The following is a 24,910-nucleotide window of genomic DNA, read 5'->3' on the forward strand; positions in this document are numbered from 1 at the left end:
TTCATTGCACGTTTTAAAATATTTTGTTTCACATTTATTTCCCCTACATAAATTTATTAAGTGGACTGGAGCACTTGCAGAATCCAAGCAGCAGTATAAAACTGATAAAACTGTAGCCATTTTGTGAATATTTCAGCATGTGCCTGAAATTCCCATGTGGCTGAAAGGTGAGTTACAGAGCTGTAAAAGACCTCTTCTAAGTATATTCTGCATTAATGATTTTGTTGCTGGGCAACCATAAAGCAGCACAAAGGGGAACAGAGCTCACCATTGCTAATCTGACTCTGCATGAGGGAGGAAGGAGGAAGGCCTGTCCCAATTGCATCACTGAGATTGCTCTGTGAATGGAGAGATTGGTTGGATGCATTCTGAGTCATTCCTCCTGGGCCCAAATTCATGTTTTGCGTTGGTGGCTGCAAACAACAAGAAGGGGAAGCAGATTTTTGGTTAGGTTTTAATTAGAAAAATAATAACCCTGAAACTAACCTTATTATGAATACAAACTGACTCATCTGAAAGTGTGCTTCCAGATTTTAATCTTACAGATTTGGGGCCTGATCCTGCAAACCTTTATTCACGTAAGTATTCCTTATTAGCCACTGGAACAATTTACCAAGGGTTATGGTGGATTTTCCATCATTGGAAATTTTTAAATCAAGATTGGATGTTTTTCTAAAAGATGTTCTCTAGTTCAAACAGGAATTAACTCAAGGAAATCCTATGGCCTGTGTTATGCAGAAGGCCTACATGATCACAGTGGCCCCTTCTGGCAGCAAAATCTAAGAAAATATGGTCTCAATCCTGCAGTTCCTATGCAGGCAAAAATGCCTTTGAAGTCAGTGGGAGTTTTTCCTGCAAGAGTACTGCAGAAACAAACCCCATATCTTTAGATCACAGCTGTCAATCTGGCATAGGCATTTTGCATGATTCTGTCACTGAAGTCAATGACAAAGCTGCTATGGACTTCGGTGGTGCAGGACCAGACCTTTACAGTAGGCGTATCACCAAAAAAACAGGCTGATAGTTTATGAAGAAACATTATGCAATATTTAATCATGAACTGGTGGCAGATTTAAGGACCAGTGTACTGGTACAATTCAGGACTAGAAATGGCAGCCTTGTACCATGAGAAAGGGAAGTTTCCAGTGGCACACACAGCACTTGGTTAAACCCTAAGAAGGTCCTGAGATATTAGCACATACACTAGTGACATTTTAAAATACAGAAAAGCTATTTTTGGTTATTTAGAGATTTTTTAATAGATCCTGTTGAACCTTGTACAGTTGGATTCATGATAATTTAGGCACCTGGCTCTGCAGGTGGTAGGATTAAAAAAAAAGTCCTGATAAATATTTAAAAATCAATAAAAACATCCATAGAGCAGTTTTTCTATTACTGTCCGTTGAAATCCAGAACTTTTTTTCAGTATTTTTTTCCTAAAAAGGTTTATTAAAAATGGCTAACTAGTAACAGCTTTTTGTCACCAATCAATACTCAAATAATTGTCTCCTTGGTATAGTTAACATTGTATTTGATGTTAGTATTGGTACTTACTGCAGGAAGCAGGGACTGCATATTCTGGTTAGAGTCTGCTATTGTTGCCAGGTAAACCAGGTTTCTGTGCAAGATTTGTTGGTATCTAAAAGATAAGGAATAGAGCTTACTTTGGGAAGACTTAACAATACCAACATATCCCATTTCATGAATTCATTGCAGCCTTGGCTTCTCTGTGCTATCTATAAATCATCAGTAAATGTAAATTAGCCCACTCTCTTCCCATCTTAATAATAATAATGACCATTTCTGTCCTGCCTCTTTTCAGAAAGTCTCAAAATACTCAGCAACTGTTTTACAAATGGGTAACTTCAGCAAGTAAAGATGGTGAGAGAGACAAGCTTTCAAGCTTACACAGAGCTTTTTTTGGGGTCTCAATAAAATATATTACCTCGCCCACCTTGCCTCTCTAATACCTTGGGACCAGCATGACTACTACAACCCTGCATACGTACTTGTTTGAAAACCCACTGAACGAGTGGCAGAGACAGGTATTGAGCCTAGAGACTTGATTTCTTGTCCCCTGCTCTAACAACTGGTCACTTTATGTCAACACAGTCCTAAAGAATATAAATTCTGGAGCTCCAGAAAACAAAAGCTTTTTGCCCTGCACGCAAGCTCAGGAGAACAACACCCTTTCAAGAGTGCTTTAACTCGCATGGTTACTGCCATCCACTAAAACCATCTGAAACATTCACGCTTCGTCCCAGTCATCAGTGAACTTGAAAAGATCATGATGAGAAGCAGGAGAGAACCTAGAAACAAAACATTAAAAACTGGGCCACTGACCCAGGAGGAAATTCAAACTTCTGGAAGCTGGAGAGGCACCAAAAAAGCAAAAGGTAACTTCTTTTACTGTATGACTTTTCTTTTGGTGGGCGGTGGGGGAAAATGAGGTAGCAAAATGAATCCAGAATGGTGACAAGAATGAAAGTGATGGAAAGGAGGAGAGAAGCATGGTGCAGAGAAGGTACCTGAACTCCTAAGGCTTTGAGTTATTTTTTAGTGTTCAGGATCTTTTGTGAGTAAATACCAGTGCAGGAAGTAAATACCCATCTCCCTACAGAAAAGGATTCAGATCTCCTGTGATGAAGTATTGAATCATTAGCACATAACAAGGCAAATGCCTCTCTCTCTGTATACACACTTTCCTTTTTGAAAGAATAACAATGCCTACCCCCTCAACTTGACCCCTCATTGGGCAGGTTTGGCCTGTTCCTACTGAAATCTAATCCATGTTTACAGTAAAAGTGCATTGCCTTCATGATTAAGAACAATAAGCAGTGATGGAAACTAACAAGACTTTATTCATTTTATTTTGACATGGATCACCAAAATCCTTGATCTCTAAAAATTAAATCCCCTTCTGATAAAACTATATTATCAACTTTGTGCATACTATAAAATAATTACCTACCTTCTGATATTTATCTCCTTTATTATGCCAGAATCCTAAATTCACACATCCTTATAATTATTTTTGTAAGTGATGTGTTGAGAATATTTAAAGACTAATCATTTTCTTTATGAACGTCAGAGTTTACAGGATTATATACAGACCTACAGTCTTATGATATTCTTATGTTATGTCTCCCCTGACTGTAAATGCATAACAGGAGTTACCTGTATATGCCTCATAAGAGGAATATACCCTTTAAGGGCAAAACAGATCCTAGCTTTCATTTTCATATGGTAAAGACTCTTCTCACACACTAGTTGGGCATGTTTTTAAAAACAGCATAAATGTGGTATCATTCAATAATAGCCCAATCCTATGAGTTTTGCCTGCATCATGAGTGCAGGATTGGGTCCTAAAAGAAAATACTGTCTTTTCCAGGCAAAACCCCAAATTTTCCACAATTCACTTCTCCTACTTCAGATATAGCCTATGGGGCCAGTCCTGCAGTTGATCCACACTTGATTTCAGTGGGAATTATGCATGCAAAATAATTCAGGATCAGGTCGACATAAATTTCAAATTATTCTTCATGTTTTTTAAAAATCAAAACTGCCATGATCTTTCCTCATTCCCAGTGTTGCTCTTCCACTGAGGACAGTGATGTGCAAGTCACAAACTATGGTCAGTTTTAAAATTTTCCTTTGAAAACTGATGAAATATTCAACTTTCTTGCTTATTTTCAGAAGGTTTTCTTTACCTCTTATCACCAACACCACTACTGTCTTGATTTCTGCACAAATTTTCCTTTGCTTTGATATATTATTGCTCCTGATATTTTGTACAACTACATTGCTTAAAATATCCAAGATGAAAAAAAATACTATGTCCCAAGAATAATTTATACTTGTTGACACATGGTAAATCTTAGAAAATTAGCACTCCATGTACTCTTGCCAGTGGCAGTTGTGCAACACTATTCAGAGTATTCTTCTTGCACTTTGTTGTAAGAACAGGAATAATATCCAAAATATTCCAAAGTAAATAATACTCACTGAGTACATTCTGCTGTTTTGCCTTTGCTCTGATAGTCCATAATACACTGTATTAAGTGGTGATTTTCATCTAGCATCTGGATAAAAAAAAAATGATCAAAATACTTGTTACTATGCGATAAGACTAAAAACACACCAAGTTCTGCTATATGTTTCTTCCTTCTGTGATATTCCGCTTTTACTCGGTCTTAGCTTGATGGTTCTTTGTGCATGTCTGTTGCCTCCAGGTATTTATGAAGTTCCTAGACTGGAACAGGAATATTAATATGGAATCAAAACTTCCAACTACTCCCCAAAGTCAAATTTACTTATTGAACATTACTATAAAATAAACTCCTGAGGGGGGAGTCCATTTTGTGTTAATCTTAGTCTGTAACTATTATATCTTATGCCTGAACAGAAATAACAGAACAGAAAAATATGACCAAAAAGATACAAAACTTCCTTATTAAAATACTCAGTGCATTGCTCTGGTTTCAGAGTACAATTTTTATGAAAGGTTCACTAAACACAACCCACAAAATTTTACAATTTGAGTTCATTTTAAATGGAGGAAAAATCAGAAATGAAAGATGATACATCTTATACTACTTAAAACATGTTTCCATAAAATTACAGCTCACAAAAGTTGTACTATAGGCTTATATCTCATTGGTAGTTAATACTGTAAAGAATAAATATGTCAATACTATTTCTGTATTTTAGGTAGTGATTATTATTACTTAACATTAATATTGTGGTGGAACTACGAGGGCTCAAACAGGTGAGGTCCCTATTGTGCTAGGTACTGTACAAACATATAGTAAACAGTCCCTGCCCCAAAAGCTTACAGTATAAAATATGTTGGATGTTTGATTTAAAAATACACACATGAATATAAACAAATTGCAACATTAATCTTTTTATGCCATGTCTCTTTTGCATTCCAGGACCATTGCCTTATGAATGCATTTCCATTATCTCTTAAAGATGAGCAGAACATAAGTTGTACATCCATGTGAGCCCACTAAGACATATTGTTACAGTTTGCCAGAAAGATTCTTGAACAGTAGCAATCCCTGAGGCTACTCTGGATCCTTCTATAAGATATGGAAAAAGGCAGATATGTAGATACCATGGGAGGAGTCAGGACTCTACAGGTAAAGGGAGCATTGAACCCTCCCAGCATATACTGTATTTAGTGCCAAACACCAGCTCCATATCTGAGAATCCTATATAGGAGTGTCACAAGAACATATTTAAATTTTTACATTTTTTGTTGAGTTTGGGAAGTTTCCTTTCTTGCATTTAGTAACAATTACAAAATGCAAGAAATGAAACCTGACAGATATGACAGTTATAAAACCTCAACCTCCTGGTATTTGCATATAAATCTATGTTTCATAGATGATGGGGACAGGCTAACAAGTCTGCAGGCACAGAAAACTCCCAAGGTGTTTGCCGTGTGCCTCACTGTTCTTTAAGCCACAAAGGATCGCCAAATAGATACTTCACAAAGGGCTGTGTAATTGGGCCATGGGGCACCCCATGGCTTTTAAACCAAGTAGACCCACTGACTGATCCCCATCTGATCCTTATAGCCTGCAGCTGCAAACTGTGCAATCTGTCACAATTAGCTCAGGAGGCCCCAGTTTAATAAATGAGGGGAGGTCCTTTTATCTGAATATGCAATTCCCTTGATCTGGGATATGAAACATATATACATGAAAACGTTCACTTCAGAGCCCTTTCAAAAGTAACCACCTAAGAGCAGCTACTCCTGGTCTAGAGGAGACATAACTGCTACATTCCCAAAAAACTGCACATCAGCCAGGGTACAAGTCTAGGCAGCTTTCAGAGTATCTCTGTATGGTCTCACACCTCATTCCACCCCATCTCCAAAACGCCTTTGCATGTTCCATAGGCCATGGAGCAGGCTTGCTGCAATGCAGCACAGCAAGTGAAGTAACTTCTGCTACAATGAGTAACCTATTTGTACACAAGAGGTCTGCAAGATACAATACTTATGGAACAGCCATGAGAACCTCTGTTTAGTATTGGGACCATGAGTTATATGAGCTCCCTTTGCCATGCATCTCAAATCCATTGGTTCATATGCATGCTTTTTTAATAGTCTTACAAAATATGTCTGAGTTGAGCTATGTATTTTCTCCAAGTATTTCTCCCTCAGGAACACATTTCACACAATGATTCCCAAATTGATCCTTCTACAACAACATCGGGAAAACTGTAATTCCCCTGCCAGTTATGTACAATTTTTAAAGGGTCTATTCTGAAATATGGATCTTTCCTTTTCCATTTATTGGAAACATAAGCCCTGCCCATCATCACAGCAAAGAGTGGGTTAATAACCATTTTAATCAAATAAATTCATCTCCTTTATCTCAAACCTCTGAACCTGAGTAAAAAGCTTTGATAGGGCCAATAATACAGCCTTTATAGCTCCCCACTGTGGAGGCTGTTAAAAAATCTTACATGCTAGTAAAGTAGTTATAAGTCTGATGATAGTTGTTTTAAATGGGCAACAAGCCATCAGATGGTTCTGTTCTAATTAAAAGTTATGTGCTGGATTTTAGAGAAGTTTGGCCATAATACAGCTTCATCCATATCTTTGTTGAGCCATTTGCTGTGCATTTTTATAGTACATTTATAGGCATATATATTTTGAGAGGATTTAGCTAAAGTATACAACACTGCAGAATCAATGGGTTTACTTTGTAGTCCTTAACGCCAGATAGATTGTTGCCAGGCAGAGGCAGTTTCTCCACTAAATATCTGCATCTAATTCTAAAATATCTTTAAAAAATATCCATGGAACCGTATCATTGTCAGACAGTAAACATACTTTTACAGAGATTAAGTTCACATAAAATAATTTCAGACTATCCAGCCCTGCAGTACAACAAATTAAGAAGCTAGCATGTGAAGCATACTGCACTTGAAGAAGCACAATTTGAAATCTGCATCACTGACTAGATTGAAACTGCATTCACATGAGAATTACATCACTCAGTGTGTTTTTGCTCTTTAAAGTAGTTCTGTTCTGAGATAGAGAAAAATTTTGAGTAACCATGCACCAGTGAGATGATGCATGGCAGTAGAATAGATCAAAAGCTTCAATTGACTAGTCTATGCCTTAAGCAAGTTCTAGAGTGGTTAACTTGTTTCCAAAAAATTAGTGTTCCTGGGCAAAATGCAAGAGAGAGCATTTCATCATACAACCTACACTGCCTAAAATTCACATTTTGCTTATTGTAAAATGGTTTCAAAGACAGAATTATTTTGGTCTCCACCAATTTCTTATTCTTGCGAATACAGACTAACACGGCTGCTTCTCTGAAACCAATTTCTTACTGAGTTTAAGGTCTGCTATAGTATTTTTTATTATTTCCTTGATAATTTGTGGTGAACTTTCTACAAATGAAAAAATGGCGAGATAAAAGAGTAAAGAAAACAATATTTACAAAATTAGGGCCTGATCCAGCAAACAACTTAGACCGAGATCCTCAAAGTATTTAGTCACCTAACTGCCATTGAAATTAATGGAAGTTAGGCACCTAAATACCTTTAAGGATCTGCACCTTACTTATCAGGCATAGTCTATACTACTGTGATTAGTCCCATTAAAGTCAATCATAAAGATGTGCATGGTTGTAAGTACTGATAGTAAGTGCTTGCATGATTGTGCCTGTGTTTTTAAATTTACTTTATCAGGAAATGTGAAACATTCATTAAATATTTTCCACACAAAGTTAGTATTAATTCATCCATATAGCTGCATGTTCTATTTAAGGGATCATTCTTGACAAATTTACATACAGCCAAAGGACCAAACATGGAAAAATTGGCAACAGCAGTATTATCATATTCCTGTCTTCTAGCCAACAGCAACCCCACACACAGCTCAAGATTTCTTTGGCTTCTGTATTTGTGCAGACAGAAGGGGTGTGTCGTAGGAGTGTGTCATTACCAGGCATGGGGGCGTACTTGCAGATCACATACCCTGCCTGCTAGGGTTCGCAACATCCCTCTGTGACTCCTGTCATGAAGGGTCTGAGGAATGGAGGTTCTGTTGTATCCTGATGTGGCAGACCTTCAGGGTGTACCTACCTCCCGGAAGGTAATGGGAGCAGTCAGAGTCATGGCAGACATGATCCACATTTCTCCTTTACGTTTTCTAGTATGCACTTATGCACACACGGGAACCTGGATTTGGCACAGAATCTTTATGAGCAAAATACTCCTGTCTGATTCACAGTGAAGCTCTTTGTTTCATATTCTGCATTCATGATGCAGAAATTCCCAGTGCAGAATTGGTGGAAAATAGAAAACAGAGTTCTGCAGAGCAGCATGGAGAGGGTTACTTTACCGAAAAACATTACTTATCTTATAGGATGCGAGAAAACCTTTTAAAGTATCACTAATAAATGTCTCAGCTGATAGCAAACTCACATCTAGGAAAGCAGGCTTAGAGATCAAGTCTCATCTATGGATGTGTGTTCATATCCAGTACTGGCACTCCGGTGATACATTAAAAGCTTGCTGCACTAATAAAAGGGTTCTTTGTGTGCGATAATAAATTTAAATCCATTTTGCTCATTGCAAAAAGAATAGGGAATAGTTCTAGTGTCCTGACAGTTACTACATAAAAAAGGACAAGGTTCTGATCTCAGCTGCACGGGAGTACATATAGGGTTAACGTCAATGCCCAGCCTTGCTCATGAGCTAATGCTAGGTACACAATCACCAATTCTGCAATCCTAGTGGTTCAAAAAGTCTCACTTTCTTCAAAGAAAGTTTTGTGTAAGTAATGTAGTATTGGAATAGTAAAGGCTTTGAAGGAGCCATTGAAATTGAGTTAGTAACATGTATGATGAAAATTAGTTGCTTATGTATTTAAACATACAAGTAAAAATTGTGCATTTTTGTGAATTTTTTTTTATTTAACTGGTATACAATTTTGGCTCCTAAAGAGAACACTGTTGTGGATTCCTAAAGTTAGTGTCCCACAATTAGTTTTGACCCCGACTTCTAATCTATGATTATAAAGCCCATGGAGTTATTTATGTGCTTGTTTCCAGACAAAAACTTCAGTGCTTTTTGAAAAAGAAAATTGTTCCACATTCATGAACAATTCAACAGCTCAGCATACATGAGCAATCCTAAAGTAACAGGTCATTGAGTGTACCTGATAGAGGGAGTATTTTTTATATTTGAAACAAAATAGATTTCAGTTCCAAGATATCAATGCTTTGAAAATTGAGAGAATTATGAAAATTCTTTAATTGTCCTTTTTCATGGAAATTAATCAAAAGTCATTTTAAAAGGACTACATTAAATGAATTGTGAAAGTCTATCTTAAATACACAAACATCCAGAGTTAAGGATAAAACTCCATCCTTAACCGCTAGTGCCTAAATATTTCAGCATTTAAAAGTAAGTGGATGTGATCCCAATATCACATGTGCGGCAAGACAAAGACACAAGGGGATGAATTTCAGATTGAATCTCCTGGTATTTACAGATGTACACCAGGCTCTTAACTCTCTTTAAGGTAGTTTGTCTTGCCTTAATTCTCCCATACTTTGATCATATCCTCCATTGAGATTAATTCCCCTATAATTCATAAAACTGACAACAGATGATCGCTTGGCTCTGGAAGAAATGCTGATGAGCAACTGATTACTCTCTTAGCTCTGACATCTTTTGTGCGTGAGTGTGTTCACCATTATAATTTACAAATGAGCCATATTAGACCTTTATTCCTTAGTTCCACTGCACTGACTAGACAAACTCCTGCACAGCCAGCATTTCTAAAGCAGAGCAAAGCATGACATAAAATACACAGTGGAACTAGAAATTACAGGTACTGTTTAAGTAAACCAGACCGAGGGCACAGACATGTTCTATATTGACATCTCCACACCTCTTCCATTATTTACAGTTATCTCACCAGTATCTCATCCCAGGCAGGTGGCAGGTTAGTGAGGGTAAGTATGTATCTCCCCACCCTTCTGTTATTTTCTTACAAACACCCATCATAACTTCCAAAGTCGGTACCCTCAGCTTTGGCCTCCAGACGAAACCCAGGCTGAGTCCGCAGAGAAAATCCTTTAAAACCTTTACCTGCTAAACATTATACATGAACAACTGCAATTCCTAATAAAAAACCTTTGGAGGATGGCAATGAGCATCTTTATTGCAACACTTCAGTACCTCCCTCCATATTTTAAAAGATTAAAATCCTGCAACCATTAAAAAAAAAAAAAAAAAAAACTTGTCAATTCACTGAGACATTTTTTTTTTTTGTTAAGAGCTTATATGCGGTCCAAAATGTGCAGATCCCTGCTTGCAAATTATCCCTGGCATTTTTTTTCTTTGCAATCACGAAAGATAATATGCAGTGAATTTTCTATTCTGCAGATCCTTCTCTGGCTGCTTCCCTTCTCTGTTTTTGCAGTGATCTGAACACCTTTGCTTTGTTCCTCCTCCTACTCCCCCCTCCAGCTGTCCATCTTCCCAACCCTTGCAAATTCACTAGTTTTCATGATCACTTTAGAATTAAGCCTCCTTCCCCAGCCACAGCACCACAGAGGGGATATATAAATAACATTTCTTGTCTGTATAAAAGCATGCTTTTTTACCTTCTGGATAGTTTGCTGGGTGACCTCCCCTTTGCCTCTCGGGCGAGCAGAAGCAAAGGCAACCGACATGGTGGGGTTTTTTAATGTGTCTATAATATATTGCTCCTAGGCTCTAATAATATTGTTATTATCTGGCTGCTATTGCTGTGCAAAGATTCTCCGCAGTGCATGGGGAGGGGAGCCAGCGCAGATGGTACAATCTGTGCCCTGCAATGAGCCAGGGGCACTGCACCACGAGCCTGCATGCACCACCCTCGCCCTGATCCCAAAGCAAGGTGGGGAGCCAGTTGCTGAGATTTGGGGAGGAGGAGTAAAGGCAACCGAGTTGTCCCCCCCTCTTCCCCTCCTCCCCTTTTATCTGCACATGGTGCATCCCTGCTGCTGGGTTTCCTGTCGCAGGCGAACAGCATCTTTCTGCCTTTGCCAACAGCGGCCGAGTGCGTCAAGTGCGTAGGAAAAGAAGCAGGGTACGCCAAGCGCGTGGGGGGAAACAGACCCCACGATCAGCCTAGTGCATACGTCAAATGCGTAGGGGAGGCTGACAGCAACTTGGTACGCCAACGGCGTAGCCAAGACGCCTGGCATTCCGAGTTGCCTGCGATCCTCCTGCCAAGGACGTACGTCAGGATGGAGATCCGCCTACACATTTGGCGCAAGGGCCGCCTTCGGCGTGCGGCGCGCACGGCGCGGCTCCGGAAGCGGCGCGCGCGGCAGGGCGGGGGATGAGTGTGCTGTTTTGAGCGGAGGGAGGGAGGCGGCTGGTTCCGGTCTGGGCAGCTCGGCGGGCCCCGGGGAAGCGGCGGGCCGGAGTCATGAGCTACGATCGGGCCATCACCGTCTTCTCGCCGGACGGCCACCTCTTCCAGGTGGAGTACGCGCAGGAGGCGGTGAAGAAGGGCTCCACGGCGGTGAGTCAAGGCCGGGGCCGGGGCTGGGCCGCGCCGCCTCGCCTCGGGGAATGGCCGCCGCTCCGAGGGCCGCGGGGCGAGCGTGGAGGGGGCGCCCGCGGGCAGGGCTCGAGCGGGGGGGGTCTGTGGAGAGATGGGGGTACCTGAGGGATGGGTGGTGCGGAGAAGGGGCCGGGGGCAGTAGTGGGGGCCTGAGGGGAGGGGGAGATGGGGGGAAGGGGCTGGGCGCTGTAGGGGGGCCTGAGGGGGAGATGGGGGGGAAGGGGCTGGGCGCTATAGAGGGGCCTGAGGGGGGAGGGGGAGATATGGGGATGTCTGGAGGTGTGGGGGGAATTGGGGCAGTAGTGGGGAGAACACGCCTGGCAGTGGTTGCATGTGGTGGGCGCACCCCCGGGCGGGCGGGCGGGCGGGCGATGTATGACAGGACAGGAAGCTCCTGCGATCAGAGCCCATTGTCTTGGGAAGCCCCCGCCCCATAACTCTTTCCCCAGGACACTGGCACACCTAGGAGCTGAGTGACCAGCTACCGTTTGGCCTTTGAGACTCTGCAGCTCCCTGTCTCCCACTAGAGAAAGCTGGACTGAGCTGGCCTCCCGGGGGGGTGTCTGACACTGCCATAGCGTGTGTAGTGTGGGCTGGTCTGTGTACTAAAGCCCACTAGGCAGAGCCCCTTTGGCTGTAGCTCTCTGAAGGAGAGAGCTTTAAAAAAATGCTGGAGTTCTAAATATAATAGAAACAAAATTCCTCATCTTGGGAAGAAAATTGAATATAATTGAAATGATCTACTATCCAGTCAGTAAAATCTCTCCACGCCAGAGCACAGGGTCTAACCTTGCTCCAATAATAATAAAACTACTGACGTCTAATGGGAATTTGCCAGCATAAAGTCTGCAGGAGCCCATTGTATATGGCAAGTTACTAGAAGATTGCTCTTGGGAGTTGGGAGCAAAGATCTTCTAGAACGTAAGAATGGCCATACCGGGTCAGATGAAAGGTCATCTAGCCCAGTATCCTGTCTTTGGACAGTGGTCAATGCCAGGTGCTTCAGAGGGAATGAACAGAACAGGTAATCCTCGAGTATCCCTCGTCACCCATTCCCAGCTTCTGGCAAACAGGCTAGGGACACTTCAAAGCATGGTCTCATGAATTCTTCTTTCTGTGCTGCTTACTTGCTATGGGGCCGTGGGCACATAAACATCCCTGATTCCATTTCCTCACTTGCAAGATGGGGATAATGCCTACTTCACAATGATTGAGTGTCCATGCTGCTTGAAAACATGAAGTGCTGTGTAAATGCAAGTTGATGGTGGTGTCTGTTTGCAAACTGGAAATTATGAAATAGACATTCTTTTGCTTTTAAATGCTTTTAAAAATGAATCCCAAATGAGTTTGTTTGTGCCCAAGTGTATAATACTAACCTATACAGTGACATAGGTGTGTTTGGCACTTTACCAAAAAAGCCCTTATCTGTAATGCACCTGTAAAGTAGATAATCTGTATCTAAAAAATTATCTGATGACAAACTTATTTTAAATACATAAAATATGTATTAAATACATATTTTATTGAATAGTTGTATCTGGCAGTGATACTACTACAAAGTTGAGCCCCAAACCAGTAAGTCATTACAAGTCATTGAGGCAAATGGTGTGTGGAGGAATGAGTTCTGACAGCTGCTGCATGCCTTTTTGGCTACATGCTATTTTCTACAAGATTGAACTAGCTGGGTAGCCTTGTATCTGGGGAAAAGGTGCAGGGTGTAAAATTGTTCAGGGTGACAGCAATAGAAAAAAAATGGAAGGCCTGATTCACCAGAACACTGAACCTTGTATAGCTATTTACACCAGTGCAAAGTGGGTGCAAAATGTTGCCACTTTACAAAGTTTAGGGCAACAGTGATTCAGGTGTAGAATTGTCCCACTGGGTTTACAGAAGTGAGTTTTTAATTACTTAATGTAGTTTTCTAACTGTGTGGGTTATTGTTTAGCAAAAGACAACACTGAAAAACTGTGCATCTCTTTAACTCAGCAATAACAAAACAGCTGGACAATTTTGATCACTTTCCAAAATATTTGCATTTGGGAAGAGCATAACAAACTTCAAGCCCAAAGGAGAATTTCAGAAAGTAATGAGAATGTGGAAGTGTCCAATGTAATCTTGGCTGCAGCTCTCGTTACGCGATAATCTGTAATATGGTAACGTTGCAAGATCTACTGAAACATCATAAATCAGACTGCTAAGAAAGAACCAAATTTTCCAGTCCCCTGTATGAAAAGCAGTGGGAATATGGGTTTAAAAAAAAAGCCTGTTTTCCTAACTTTGGGAAAGGGGGGGTGCGGGAAGGAGTGCACAGGATGATCTAAGAGTTTGGTATATAGAAGAAGCAACGTAGGGATGAGCTGCATTTATGCTTAGGACCATGGACTATGCAACAATCTTAGTATGTTTTGGACCTGAGGAGCAACAGCTTGTATTTGGCTCTGACTTACTACCGTAACAAATACTCAGTTACGGCAGCAACAGTGTTCTTAATTCATCTTGGAATTAAGTATAAAGATGCAACTACATTACAAACACTAATGTATGCTCAGAGAATTATTCTGTGGCATATTCATGATAAAGCCTCACGCTTGCCAATTTCTGCTGTTTTATATAATCTGAGGCTGGAAGTGGCTGGGTCATTACACCTATTGAATCTATTTCCCCATGTTAAGTATCCTCACACCTTCTTGTCAACTGTCTAAATGGGCCATGTTGATTATCACTACAAAAGTTTTTTTTCTCCTGCTGATAATAACTCATCTTAATTAATTAGCCTCTTACTCCACCTTTTCATATCTTTTTACTATATGTTCCATTCTGTGTATCCGATGAAGTGGGCTGTAGCCCATGAAAGCTTATGCTCAAATAAATTTGTTAGTCTCTAAGGTGCCACAAGTACTCCTGTTCTTTTTTTGTCTAATGTCAGTTAATTTCCAATTTGTTGTAGACTACAACATGGAGCAAAGCATTTGAAGCTTCAAATGGAATTAATACTTTTGTAGTCATTTCAAGAAAAGTCTATACCTATCAGAGGTCTGTTGGGTGTATCTAACTGTCATTGGTTTTGAATGCATTGAAGGTTGGAGTACGAGGAAAAGAGATTGTTGTTCTTGGTGTGGAAAAGAAATCTATGGCAAAACTTCAAGATGAAAGAACTGTGAGGAAGATCTGTGCCCTTGATGACAATGTCTGCATGGCTTTTGCAGGTATGCAGTTTCTGACAGTTGAACTATTAAATACTCCTCTAGTAAGCCAGCCGGGAACAGGCTTTGGAATTAAAAGGTAGTTATTGGAGCATTGCTATACTGGATAGGGTTTATGAATGGTGAAAATCAAGTTCCTTTGGGCAATTGGTGGAGAGGAGAAGAGGAGGGATTATATTTAGTTGTTTACTTATTTCCTTTGAATAAGAATGCCTAAAGGGTAATTCTATAGAACCAGCAATTTAATGAGGAAAATATCCTTATGTTAGGAGCTTGTGTGATGCAATGGATTAAACATGAGGGTGAAAACTGGGAATTCCTGTATTTTAATTCCAGCTTTGGCAGAAGTGTGCATTGTGAGGAGCGAGGAACAAATGGAGATAAAGTAAACATTATTTGATCATCCATAAAATGGACATAATGTATATTAGCAGGCTAAATTAAAGGAACTCTCCCCATTTGAATCCGACCAAGGTTAAATTTTACAAGCTATTATAAAACCAAAGTTCAGAATTAAAAAGACTCATTTTAAATGAATGGCTCTGCCTACAATGATTAACGCTCTAACCTTGCAACACTAAGAACTTGAAAGTGACTTAATTGACTTACACTGACAATGAAAGAATTTTGACTTGTCATTACTTATGCTGCTTATTTTTCATAACTCATCTTGGACAATGAAAGTTGTTAGTAACACAACTGTTCTAAAATACTATACAGTTGTAAATTATTACTCTCTTAGTACAGATATCCAAATCTGTAGGCCAAGGTATTCGTCTTTAGATTTAGACACATCTGTCATACTTGCAAACTAACTTTTACAGTTCTTAATCCTATATACCTATTAGGGCAACAGTAGCATCAAACTTTACCTCTAACCAAGAGGACTGGACAAGATTAATTTGGATCTGTCACCTGTGCTCATTATGAGGCAGTACAGTATATAAGCAATCTTTACAGTATATATAGCAGAAATCTTTTTGAGGACAGACATTTTGCTAAACTGTTACTAGTTGGACTACTGATAGTTTGCTAACAAATCTTCTGGACACTTGTTCGAGCATTTGTCTGTAATTCACAAGCATGAAAAATAAAAACTAAAATTAAACTTTGGTTTCACATCTTAGCTACTCAGAAATTACTGTACCTTCATGACAAGCCTAAGTAATGACATGATCTTGTCATCGTGACCCATGTCCCCTTTTTGTTACCCATCCATCTTGTCTGAATGTAGATTATGAGCCCCTTTCGGGCAGGACTGTCTATCTTATTTATCTATCTGGTGCTAAATACACATTTGAGCACATAGTGAATTATATTATCATTGCAGGGCTCACAGCGGATGCCAGAATAGTTATAAATAGGGCTCGTGTGGAGTGTCAAAGCCATAGACTTACTGTGGAGGATCCTGTCACCGTGGAATACATCACACGTTACATCGCAAGCCTGAAACAGGTATATTGGACAACTCTCTGTACTGTTTCTCCATTCATTGCAAAAATACAGTATGGTGCCAGAGAATCAGTGAGTAAATAAAAGCTGACTTTGGTCCAAATTCTGCTGTTACACTAGTGAAAACCCAGGATAACAGAGCAGAATCTCTTCGTTGGATATTACTACTTTAGCTTCAGGCAAAGGGGAGAAACGGTTGTCATTGGTTTCTCCCAAAGATGGGCAAATCCAGAAAGTTAATTTGTGCTCATTGGGACAGCATTATTGCACTTCTCGTATTATGTATTAACAGTAGAAACATGCTGATCTGCAATCTTTAATTCACATAGATTGGTTTCTCCTGCTTGCCAAGATTTACTAGCAGAACACTGTTGTGAGACCTCATTATTAAGACACTTACAAAATACATTAAAAAATTCCTAGAGTATTATTAAATTTAAAATTAAATACAGTATCAAAATGGACAAGTAGTATATTCCATGGTGCATTTTTTATTTAATCTCTTCGTAATGCATTAAACTCTGATCTCCACTGTTTAGTAAGAGTCCAGTTTATGCATGGTCCATCTTTAGTGTAAGCTCTTACATATCAGAAAGGCAAAACATGTTTACATTCTTTCTATGAAAGTTTATTTTAGACTTATTTTACCGCAAGGGAATAATCTCACGTGTAATTATTTTTCATTCTGACAGATACGCAAATATTTTAGGTTTCAGAGTAGCAGCAGTGTTAGTCTGTATTCACAAAAAGAAAAGGAGGACTTGTGGCACCTTAGAGACTAACAAATTTATTTGAGCATAAGCTTTCGTGAGCTACAGATCACTTCATCGGATGCATTCAGTGGAATGCATCCGATGGAAGTGATCTGTTGCTCACGAAAGCTTATGCTCAAATAAATTTGTTAGTCTCTAAGGTGCCACAAGTAATTCAAATATTTTAAAAACTTTACCTGTGGCCCAAATTCCTGCCAAAATAATTGGGCAAGAAAGCAGGATTGGGCCTCTGTACTGACGGAAATGGAATGTGGGTGCTCTTTAACATAGTGAAGCAACACTAGCTGTGGAGTAGGCTGCTTCTCATCACAAAGTATCTAAATTCTGAGAGACTTGGGATCTTGGCAGCTATTGGACTTAACACAAAAGTTACTGTTCTGTAAGAATCAGCATGTTTCAGCTTCACCTCCATGTCTTTTGGGGTTTTTTTAATGGGTCTTCTAAGTCATGTCAATACATATTAGTAAAGCTGCTTTTTTTTTTTTGCATTCTCTCTGTGACCATCACATCTGCTAATCAATTTACACAAGGTACATTCCTAGATACCTCTGAATATTTTAACATGAAACAAGAACAATGATTTTTTTTTTTTTAATGTGGTAGTAGTTAATTCAGAAGTATCTAAGAAAGGCTATTATTTTGGAACCATCCTCTTACCTGCTTTAGTTTATGGGTGACCTGCAGTACAAGCAAATATCTTGAAACCTCAACAAGGGTAGAAAAGGTCCCAGTAACAAATTATAGGAAATACTTACGATAAACTGTCTTTTTATGCAACTTTTATACAATTACTAGTTTAGAAATCCATATGCTTTTTAGAGAAGTTTCTGAAATAAGCTCTGTCTTGATTCTCATCAGCGATATACTCAAAGTAATGGCCGCAGACCTTTTGGGATTTCTGCACTTATTGTGGGATTTGACTTCGATGGAACTCCCAGGCTCTATCAGACTGACCCTTCTGGCACTTACCATGCTTGGAAGGTGAGTTGACTCTGTCTCCTGGCTGAGATTAAATGAAATGTCATTCAGCAGCTAATTTATCCTCTGGGGAGATCATATCTTGCTGGGAGATGGACTTGGTAGTTCTTATACTGTGTGTCTGAGAGCCAGTGGAGAGCTGTCTGTTGACATGGTGCTAGCTTGTCCGTTGCAAAAATGTTCTAAGACAGCAACAAATATAATACTGTAGATGTCAGGTGATTACAAATAGGATGGAGGTGGTCTGCCCAACTGTGAATGGGAGAGAATACGTCCATTAGACAGAAACAGAATGTCTGTTAAAATGTGGTCAAGGGACAGAAAAGTTTGAATACTCCATATCTAATAGGTGTCTCATCTGTGATACTATGTGAATTGTAAGTTTTTTATCTTCTGCCTGAAAATGTCAGCAAAAATCATCACACTTTGGTAAAATAACAAAGTTTAGCACCAACTACATACTGTGCATGTTTATGCCCACTTTAATATGTAAAAATACTTGATTTTCATATTCCTCCCCCCCTCCCCCCCCAATTAAAGTTGAGACTTAAAAGTAGTGACCAAAATTTAGTAGGGCTAGCAGCACACAGAATAAAACTTTACTTTGGAAATCTTACCCCATCCTCCTGAAAACACACACATGCTTATGTGGTGGTGGTTAAGTATCTTCCAGCCCCTTTTTTAATAGTGATCTTGGCTTCGCTTGTTTTTTAACGTGGGTGAGTGGCAATGATACTATCAAGTAGGCTGTTGAATCTTCTGAATGGTTATTAATCCAGTCTTGCGATCATTATACACACAACAGGGTATGCAGTCTGTTGGGTATTTGCATAGTTTTCTGTTTGTATTTTCTCTATGAAGTGTACTTTAAAAAGTATTAAATCCCCCCAAACTTGTATCTACCATTTTCTGCAATTATTCTAGGCTAATGCCATTGGGAGAGGAGCCAAGTCTGTGCGTGAATTCCTGGAGAAAAACTATACTGATGAAGCCATTGAAACAGATGATCTGACCATTAAACTTGTCATCAAGGCTCTTCTTGAAGTGAGTCTGATTCAACAACCTGCTGATGGTTTCCTGTGTGTAGGCTGCTGTTTCTCAAGTCTATCCAGTTCATTCACCATAACTTCTAGAATTTATCAAAAATGATATTCTCCATTCTAGTCTGAGGGCACTAGATACTGAGCTGTAGCTTGAGCTACAAAACACTTCCTAAACAACCGATTTTTACCAGGACTGCGTAAGAATCTACCAGTTTTCTTGTGAAGAATAATTTTTTAAAAATCAGACTTAAGCTTTGGATATTGGCGCACATATTCATTCTGAACATACTTAAGCCATGTGCACTAGCTTATTCCTTGTGTTCGGTTGTATGCACTTAGAACTGAACGAATAACCCTACAACTCATAGTCCCTCGGACTTCTGAAGGAACTTCTAATTGGTGCAAGTGTACATAATCTATGCACTGAGGTGGAGTACAGTTCAGTAGACTAAAGAAGCTTATTATTTTGCAGTGCTAATATTTGTAATGAAATATGCAGCTCTGAGCTAATGGAAAGAGAAATGTAAAGTTCCCATCAGTGACTCTCTTAGGGAGACTTAATCAGAATTGATATATGGAATAGAATTTCTCATTCTAAACCTTTCAACTCTTTGGCTACTTCAGGTTGTACAGTCAGGTGGGAAAAACATAGAGCTGGCCGTTATGAGAAGAGATCAGCCGCTCAAGGTAACTGTTGTCGTTTTAATAATATTGTTCACCTTCACTGCTCCTCTGATGCTTGTTTCTCTACTGCTCTCCATGTAGAATTCCCATTGACTTCTACAGCAGTTCTGCATTTCAGGGCAGTTGCAGAATTGTATTTCTAACTAATACAAATACTCTCAACGTGCCTTGTAGTTTTGGAAGCTTCTTTTGCTTTTGTGTTTGCTTGCAGATAGATCCTCGCCCCTGCACAATATTACAGTATGGATTTAATTTTCTTATCAGAAGTAGATCTTTCACATTCAAATAAAGTCTCTGTTGGTATCTTAAGGGTCACCTATGGTCTCTTTTGTTTGTTTTTAAGATTTTAAGTCCTGAAGAAATTGAGAAGTATGTTGCTGAAATTGAAAAAGAAAAGGAAGAGAATGAAAAGAAAAAACAGAAGAAAACATCATGATGAATGAAATCAAATGGCATAGCTGCTTGTTTTTAATTCAGATCATGGGTTATTCTGTACAGAGATGTAGGCGTTCCATTGACTCACACGTACTGTGCCCCTCTGAGACATAAAATAAACCTACTGATTTTTTTTAAGCTTTTTATTTAAATAAATCTACTTGTTCCTTGGATTTTAAACTAGGCTTATGCAGCTGGTTACAAAAGAGTGCTAGTAATCTATTAAAGGACACGAAGGTATATTCACACCATTCTTATTTATTGAACCTTGCCACTGATAATTATTGAACAAGAATATTTCCCACTATCACTCCTGCAACCTGGCTTGCTTATGATCCTAAATTGCTCTCTTGTAGCATAATTGTAAAGCCCTAACAGACAGGCCCAACTCTGTGATTCATTTTCTCATTTGACAATGCTTTTAATTTTACAGAAGTTCCTCAGGCCTGGTAATCTGGATTAGAAGTCAGATTTGACAAAGTCATTTCTATAATAAAAACAACTCTGGGCTATCAGCAGAGCAGGTACCATCACACTTCAATGTTGTGAAAGCGTGTAACATGCTAGAGCTAGCTCAGGGGGGTGCACTGGACACTCATTTTGAAATAATGCAAATTCTATTTATCTGAATGTGACTTGGAGTAAACAAACTACTACCTTGAACTGCCTGTTAGGTTGCTATTAGTCTATAAATCCACTTTCTGTATTTAAATAGCTGCAAAAGTTTTTTGCAGCTGATGCAACAACAAGCATAAAACTGTCCCATTTTCCAGAGATTGATTCTCAGTCACTTAACGCCAGTCTCTCCTTCTGAAAGGGAGCTGTGATTTTCCTGTAGTTTCTTACTACTCTCTCTCCTGTCTATTCCCACCGTAGTTCCAGCAGCATTCATAGAGTCTGTTCAGCTTTTCATTCTGAGAGTCTACTTTTTCCATTCTTGTACAGGCTCAGCTCAGCTTTATCTTCTGCCCTTCTGAAAGCTGTGTCCTTAAAAATGATATAATGTGATGTATTTTATTTCAGAGAGGAGAACAGCTATATTGATATACTCCTGTCACCTGTACTCTTGAAAGAATAGGAAGATGGAACATCACACTAATAAGACGAGTTATCAGTCTACTTTCAGTTCTGTCTTAATAGAGCATGTTTTCAGAAGAATTCAAACACTTCATAACAATGCACTACACAATTGAGTCTAGAAGTCATCATTGTTTTAATGGCAAATGAACAAATGAGTTCTGAATTAGGAACAATAGCATTTGTATTTGGAAAATAAAACTCCTCTCCCTCCACAATGCAATAGGGAGTAGCAGTTTAGATGAAGAAAGAAGAAAACAAGTGAGAGCAGCCTCAAATATGGAGGTGGAGGGACTAGAGAACTGTCTTTTTACATTGATCATAAAATGCAGCTTATCTTAAGATCCTGCAACGCATTGTGTAGTCAACTTGTAGGAGTATGGAATGAAAACTTAAGTTCTCTGCAGGACACCTTTAACAGCACTATTTGCTAAGGGAGGGGGAAGTGAGGCTTGTTACTTTGACACAAAGAAGGCCTAAAATGTACTTTAAAAAACTTCATTGGTTTTTATTTTCAAGTCAGCCTTCAAGAAGTTACGCACCAGCTGGACATTCCTGGTGCAAGATATTGCAACTGCCCCCTGGTACCACCAACCATCTCTGCTTGCTGGGGGAATCCCCACCACCAGGGCTGCAGAGCCAATCTCCACGCCCTGTGCAAAGTCTAATAACACAAAGGCAACAGAGCAGGTAGAGAATCCTACCCCTGTGACTAACACTTCAGATAAAGGAAACTTGCATTAAAGATTCAACACCCCACTCATTCAATTAGTGTTAGGGTTGGTCTGCAAACTTCCACCAAAATAATGTGACTTGAAACCCATTACATTGTTTTTGTGCAAGACTGTGAACATTCAGCTTGGAGTAAAAAAAGTGATTAAATTCACATTAGCTAAGGCTGGTTTGTTACTGACCTTAGCTAAATTGACTAGCCCCTTAATGCTACGGTGTCCAAAACTGGATTTACAGCAAAATCATCATCTGTTTCAGGAAGCTAATAGTTAAAATCTGCAAGTTTCTTTGTAAACTACCCCTTACAGCTCACAACAATGGTTTAAGAGTTTCCCCAAGGTTGTTCAGAAAACTAGCACAGAGCAAACTTGAAATTCTTGATCTGGCTATGGTAGAAACACAAGCAAAACGCTTTGGTTCTTAACCCACTTCCCCACACCAATGTCTCCTTCAAAAGAAAAGTAAAAAAAAAAAAATCCTTTGCAGGGTACCTGTGATTGCTGTTGCCTGCACAAGTGAAAGGGCTCTATATTTCAATACAAACCGTTTTATGAAAAAAATACCTCTCTGTGTCACTGAAAGACAATCAGCAGTGAGAGGCTCCAGCTAACCTCTCTTCGCTTCCTCAGCTTAGAGGGTGAAGGTTGATTAACTGATGTCTAGCTTCAACTTCCAGCCATTGGATTGTGTTAGACCTTCCTCTGCTAGACTGAAGAGCCCATTATTAAATAGTTGCTCTGCATATAAGCACTTACAGACTGTAATCAAGTCATCCCTTAACCTTCCTGTTTGTTAAGCTAGCTGAATAGATTGCGCTCCTTGAGTCTATCTTAGGGTTCCCAAACTTTTTGCCAGCACAACCCCATTTGAATGAATTATATCCTCCCGGGGCCCCGAACAGCATGGAGGACGCCATTTTGTAGAGCTAAATGGAGACCTTCATGCATTGTGATCTTGCACTCACCATACATTTGAGGTCACACTGCAGAGCAAAATGGTATCCTCCACACACTAAGAATCGCTGCAACCCCATCCAACGTTCTACAGTTTGGGAACTACTAATTATCCCCATAAAGCAGGTTTTCTAATCTTTTAATCATTCTCAGGCTCTTTCCTGGTCCTTCTCCGATTTATTAACATCCTTCTTGAATTATGGACACCAGAACTAGACACAGTATTCCAGCAGTAATCACACCTGTGCCAAAGACAGAGGCAAACTAACCTCTCCACTCCTAACTCGAGATTCCCCTTTTTAGCATGCTAGGATCATGTTAACTCTTTTGACTGCAGCATCACACTGGGAATTTACGTTCAGCTTATTATCCACCACAGCCACCAAATCTCCTTCAGAGTCGCTGTTTCCCAGGATAGTCTCCCATCATGTAAGGATGGCCTGCAGCCTTTGTTCCTAGATTGATACATATCCATTTAGCTATATTAAAAAAAACATTGTTTGCTTGCACCCTTTTTACCAAGCAACCCGTTAGCATTAGGCATCTATACTTCCCCAAACAAGAAGCAGCAGTCTCAGTATCAACCTCAACTGAAACAGCCTGTCTCTACTTCTTTTTATCATCCTGAAGCAAGAAGGCTGGACTTCTCTAAGGGTATGTCTATACTATGAAATTAGGGCGATCTTATAGAAGTTGATTTTTAGAAATTGATTTTATACAGTCGATTGCGTATGTCCACACTAAGCGCATTAAGTCAGCAGAGTGCATCCACAGTACCGTGGCTAGCGTCTACTTTCAGAGCGTTGCACTGTGGGTAGCTATCCCACAGTTCCTGCAATCTCCGCTGCCCACTGGAATTCTGGGTTAAGCTCCCAATGCCTGATGGGGCAAACACATTGTCACGGGTGGTTTGGGGTACATGTTGTCAGTCGCGTTTCCCTCTGTGAAAGCAACAGCAGACAAATGTTTCGTGCCTTTTTTCCGTGCAGACGCCATACTGCTGTCAGCAGACGGTGCAGTAGGACTGCTAACTGTCATCGTCCTCCACTGCTTACACTGCAACTCTGCTCTCCTGGTGCCATGGAGCCCGCTCAGTTCACCACTGCTGTTCTGAGCATTACAAACATCTCGTGCATTATCCTGCAGTATGTGCAGAACCTGCAAAAGCAGGTGAGGAGGCAATGACAGCGTGATCATGATAGTGATGAGGACATGGACACAGACTTCTCTCAAAGCACGGGCTCTGTCAATTTGGACGTCATGGTGGTAATGGGGCAGGTTCATGCCGTGGAACTCTGATTCCCGGGGAAACAAGCAGAGACTGGTGGGACCGCATAGTGTTGCGGGTCTGGGATGATTCCCAGTGGCTGCAAAACTTTCACTTGCATAAGGGCACTTTCTTGGAACTTTGTGACTTGCTTTCCCTGCCCTGAAGCGCAAGAATACCAAGATGAGAGTAGCCCTCACAGCTGAGAAGCGAGTGGCAATAGCCATCTGGAAGCTTGCAACGCCAGACAGCTACCGGTCAGTCGGGAATCAATTTGGAGTGGGCAAATCTACTGTGGGGCTGCTGTGATCCAAGTAGCCAACGCAATCACTGAGCTGCTGCTATCAAGGGTAGTGACCCTGGGAAATGTGTAGGATATACTGGATGGCTTTGCTGCAATGGGGTTCCCTAATTGTAGTGGGGTGATAGACGGAACGCATATCCCTATCTTGGGACCGGACCACCTTGGCAGCCAGTACATAAACGGCAAAGGGTACTTTTCAATGGTGCTGCAAGCACTGGTGGATCACAAGGGTTGTTTCACTGACATCAACATGGGATGGCTGGGAAAGGTGCATGACGTTGGCATCTTCAGGAACTCTGGTCTGGTTGAACAGCTGCAGGAAGGAACTTACTTCCCAGACCAGAAAATTACTGTTGAAATGCCTATAGGTATCCTTGGGGACCCAGCCTACCCCTTAATGCCATGGCTCA

The 24,910-nt window shown here is 40.2% G+C and overlaps 2 protein-coding genes and 1 long non-coding RNA gene across 3 annotated transcripts in view; 2 read left to right on the forward strand and 1 right to left on the reverse strand.

The window, feature by feature from the left end:
• LOC311529813 overlaps positions 1–8,862 on the forward strand; it is a 33,807-nt gene extending 24,945 nt beyond the window's left edge. Inside the window, exons 5-7 of the long non-coding RNA XR_014713880.1 lie at positions 62–167; positions 1,823–2,396; positions 4,935–8,862. This is a non-coding gene — a long non-coding RNA (uncharacterized lncRNA). The remainder of the gene's footprint in view (positions 1–61; positions 168–1,822; positions 2,397–4,934) is intronic.
• SS18L1 (SS18L1 subunit of BAF chromatin remodeling complex) overlaps positions 1–11,010 on the reverse strand; it is a 32,520-nt gene extending 21,510 nt beyond the window's left edge. Inside the window, exons 1-4 of the mRNA XM_084646045.1 lie at positions 10,650–11,010; positions 4,006–4,082; positions 1,555–1,639; positions 269–413 (exon numbers count right to left, since the gene is read on the reverse strand). Coding sequence (XP_084502171.1) covers positions 269–413; positions 1,555–1,639; positions 4,006–4,082; positions 10,650–10,718 — 376 coding nt within the window. The 5' untranslated portion in view covers positions 10,719–11,010. The remainder of the gene's footprint in view (positions 1–268; positions 414–1,554; positions 1,640–4,005; positions 4,083–10,649) is intronic.
• Positions 11,011–11,362: 352 nt separating this feature from the next.
• On the forward strand, positions 11,363–20,305 carry PSMA7 (proteasome 20S subunit alpha 7). Its single transcript, XM_084645206.1, has 7 exons — positions 11,363–11,557; positions 14,679–14,805; positions 16,133–16,257; positions 17,886–18,008; positions 18,930–19,049; positions 19,673–19,735; positions 20,076–20,305. The coding sequence occupies exons 1-7, from the start codon at positions 11,462–11,464 to the stop codon at positions 20,166–20,168; spliced, it is 747 nt and encodes a 248-aa protein (XP_084501332.1). The 5' UTR covers positions 11,363–11,461; the 3' UTR covers positions 20,169–20,305.
• The last annotated feature ends 4,605 nt before the right edge of the window (positions 20,306–24,910 follow it).

This window comes from Lepidochelys olivacea, assembly GCF_965140295.1.
Source record: "Lepidochelys olivacea isolate rLepOli2 genome assembly, chromosome: 13".
Taxonomy (NCBI): domain Eukaryota; kingdom Metazoa; phylum Chordata; order Testudines; family Cheloniidae; genus Lepidochelys; species Lepidochelys olivacea.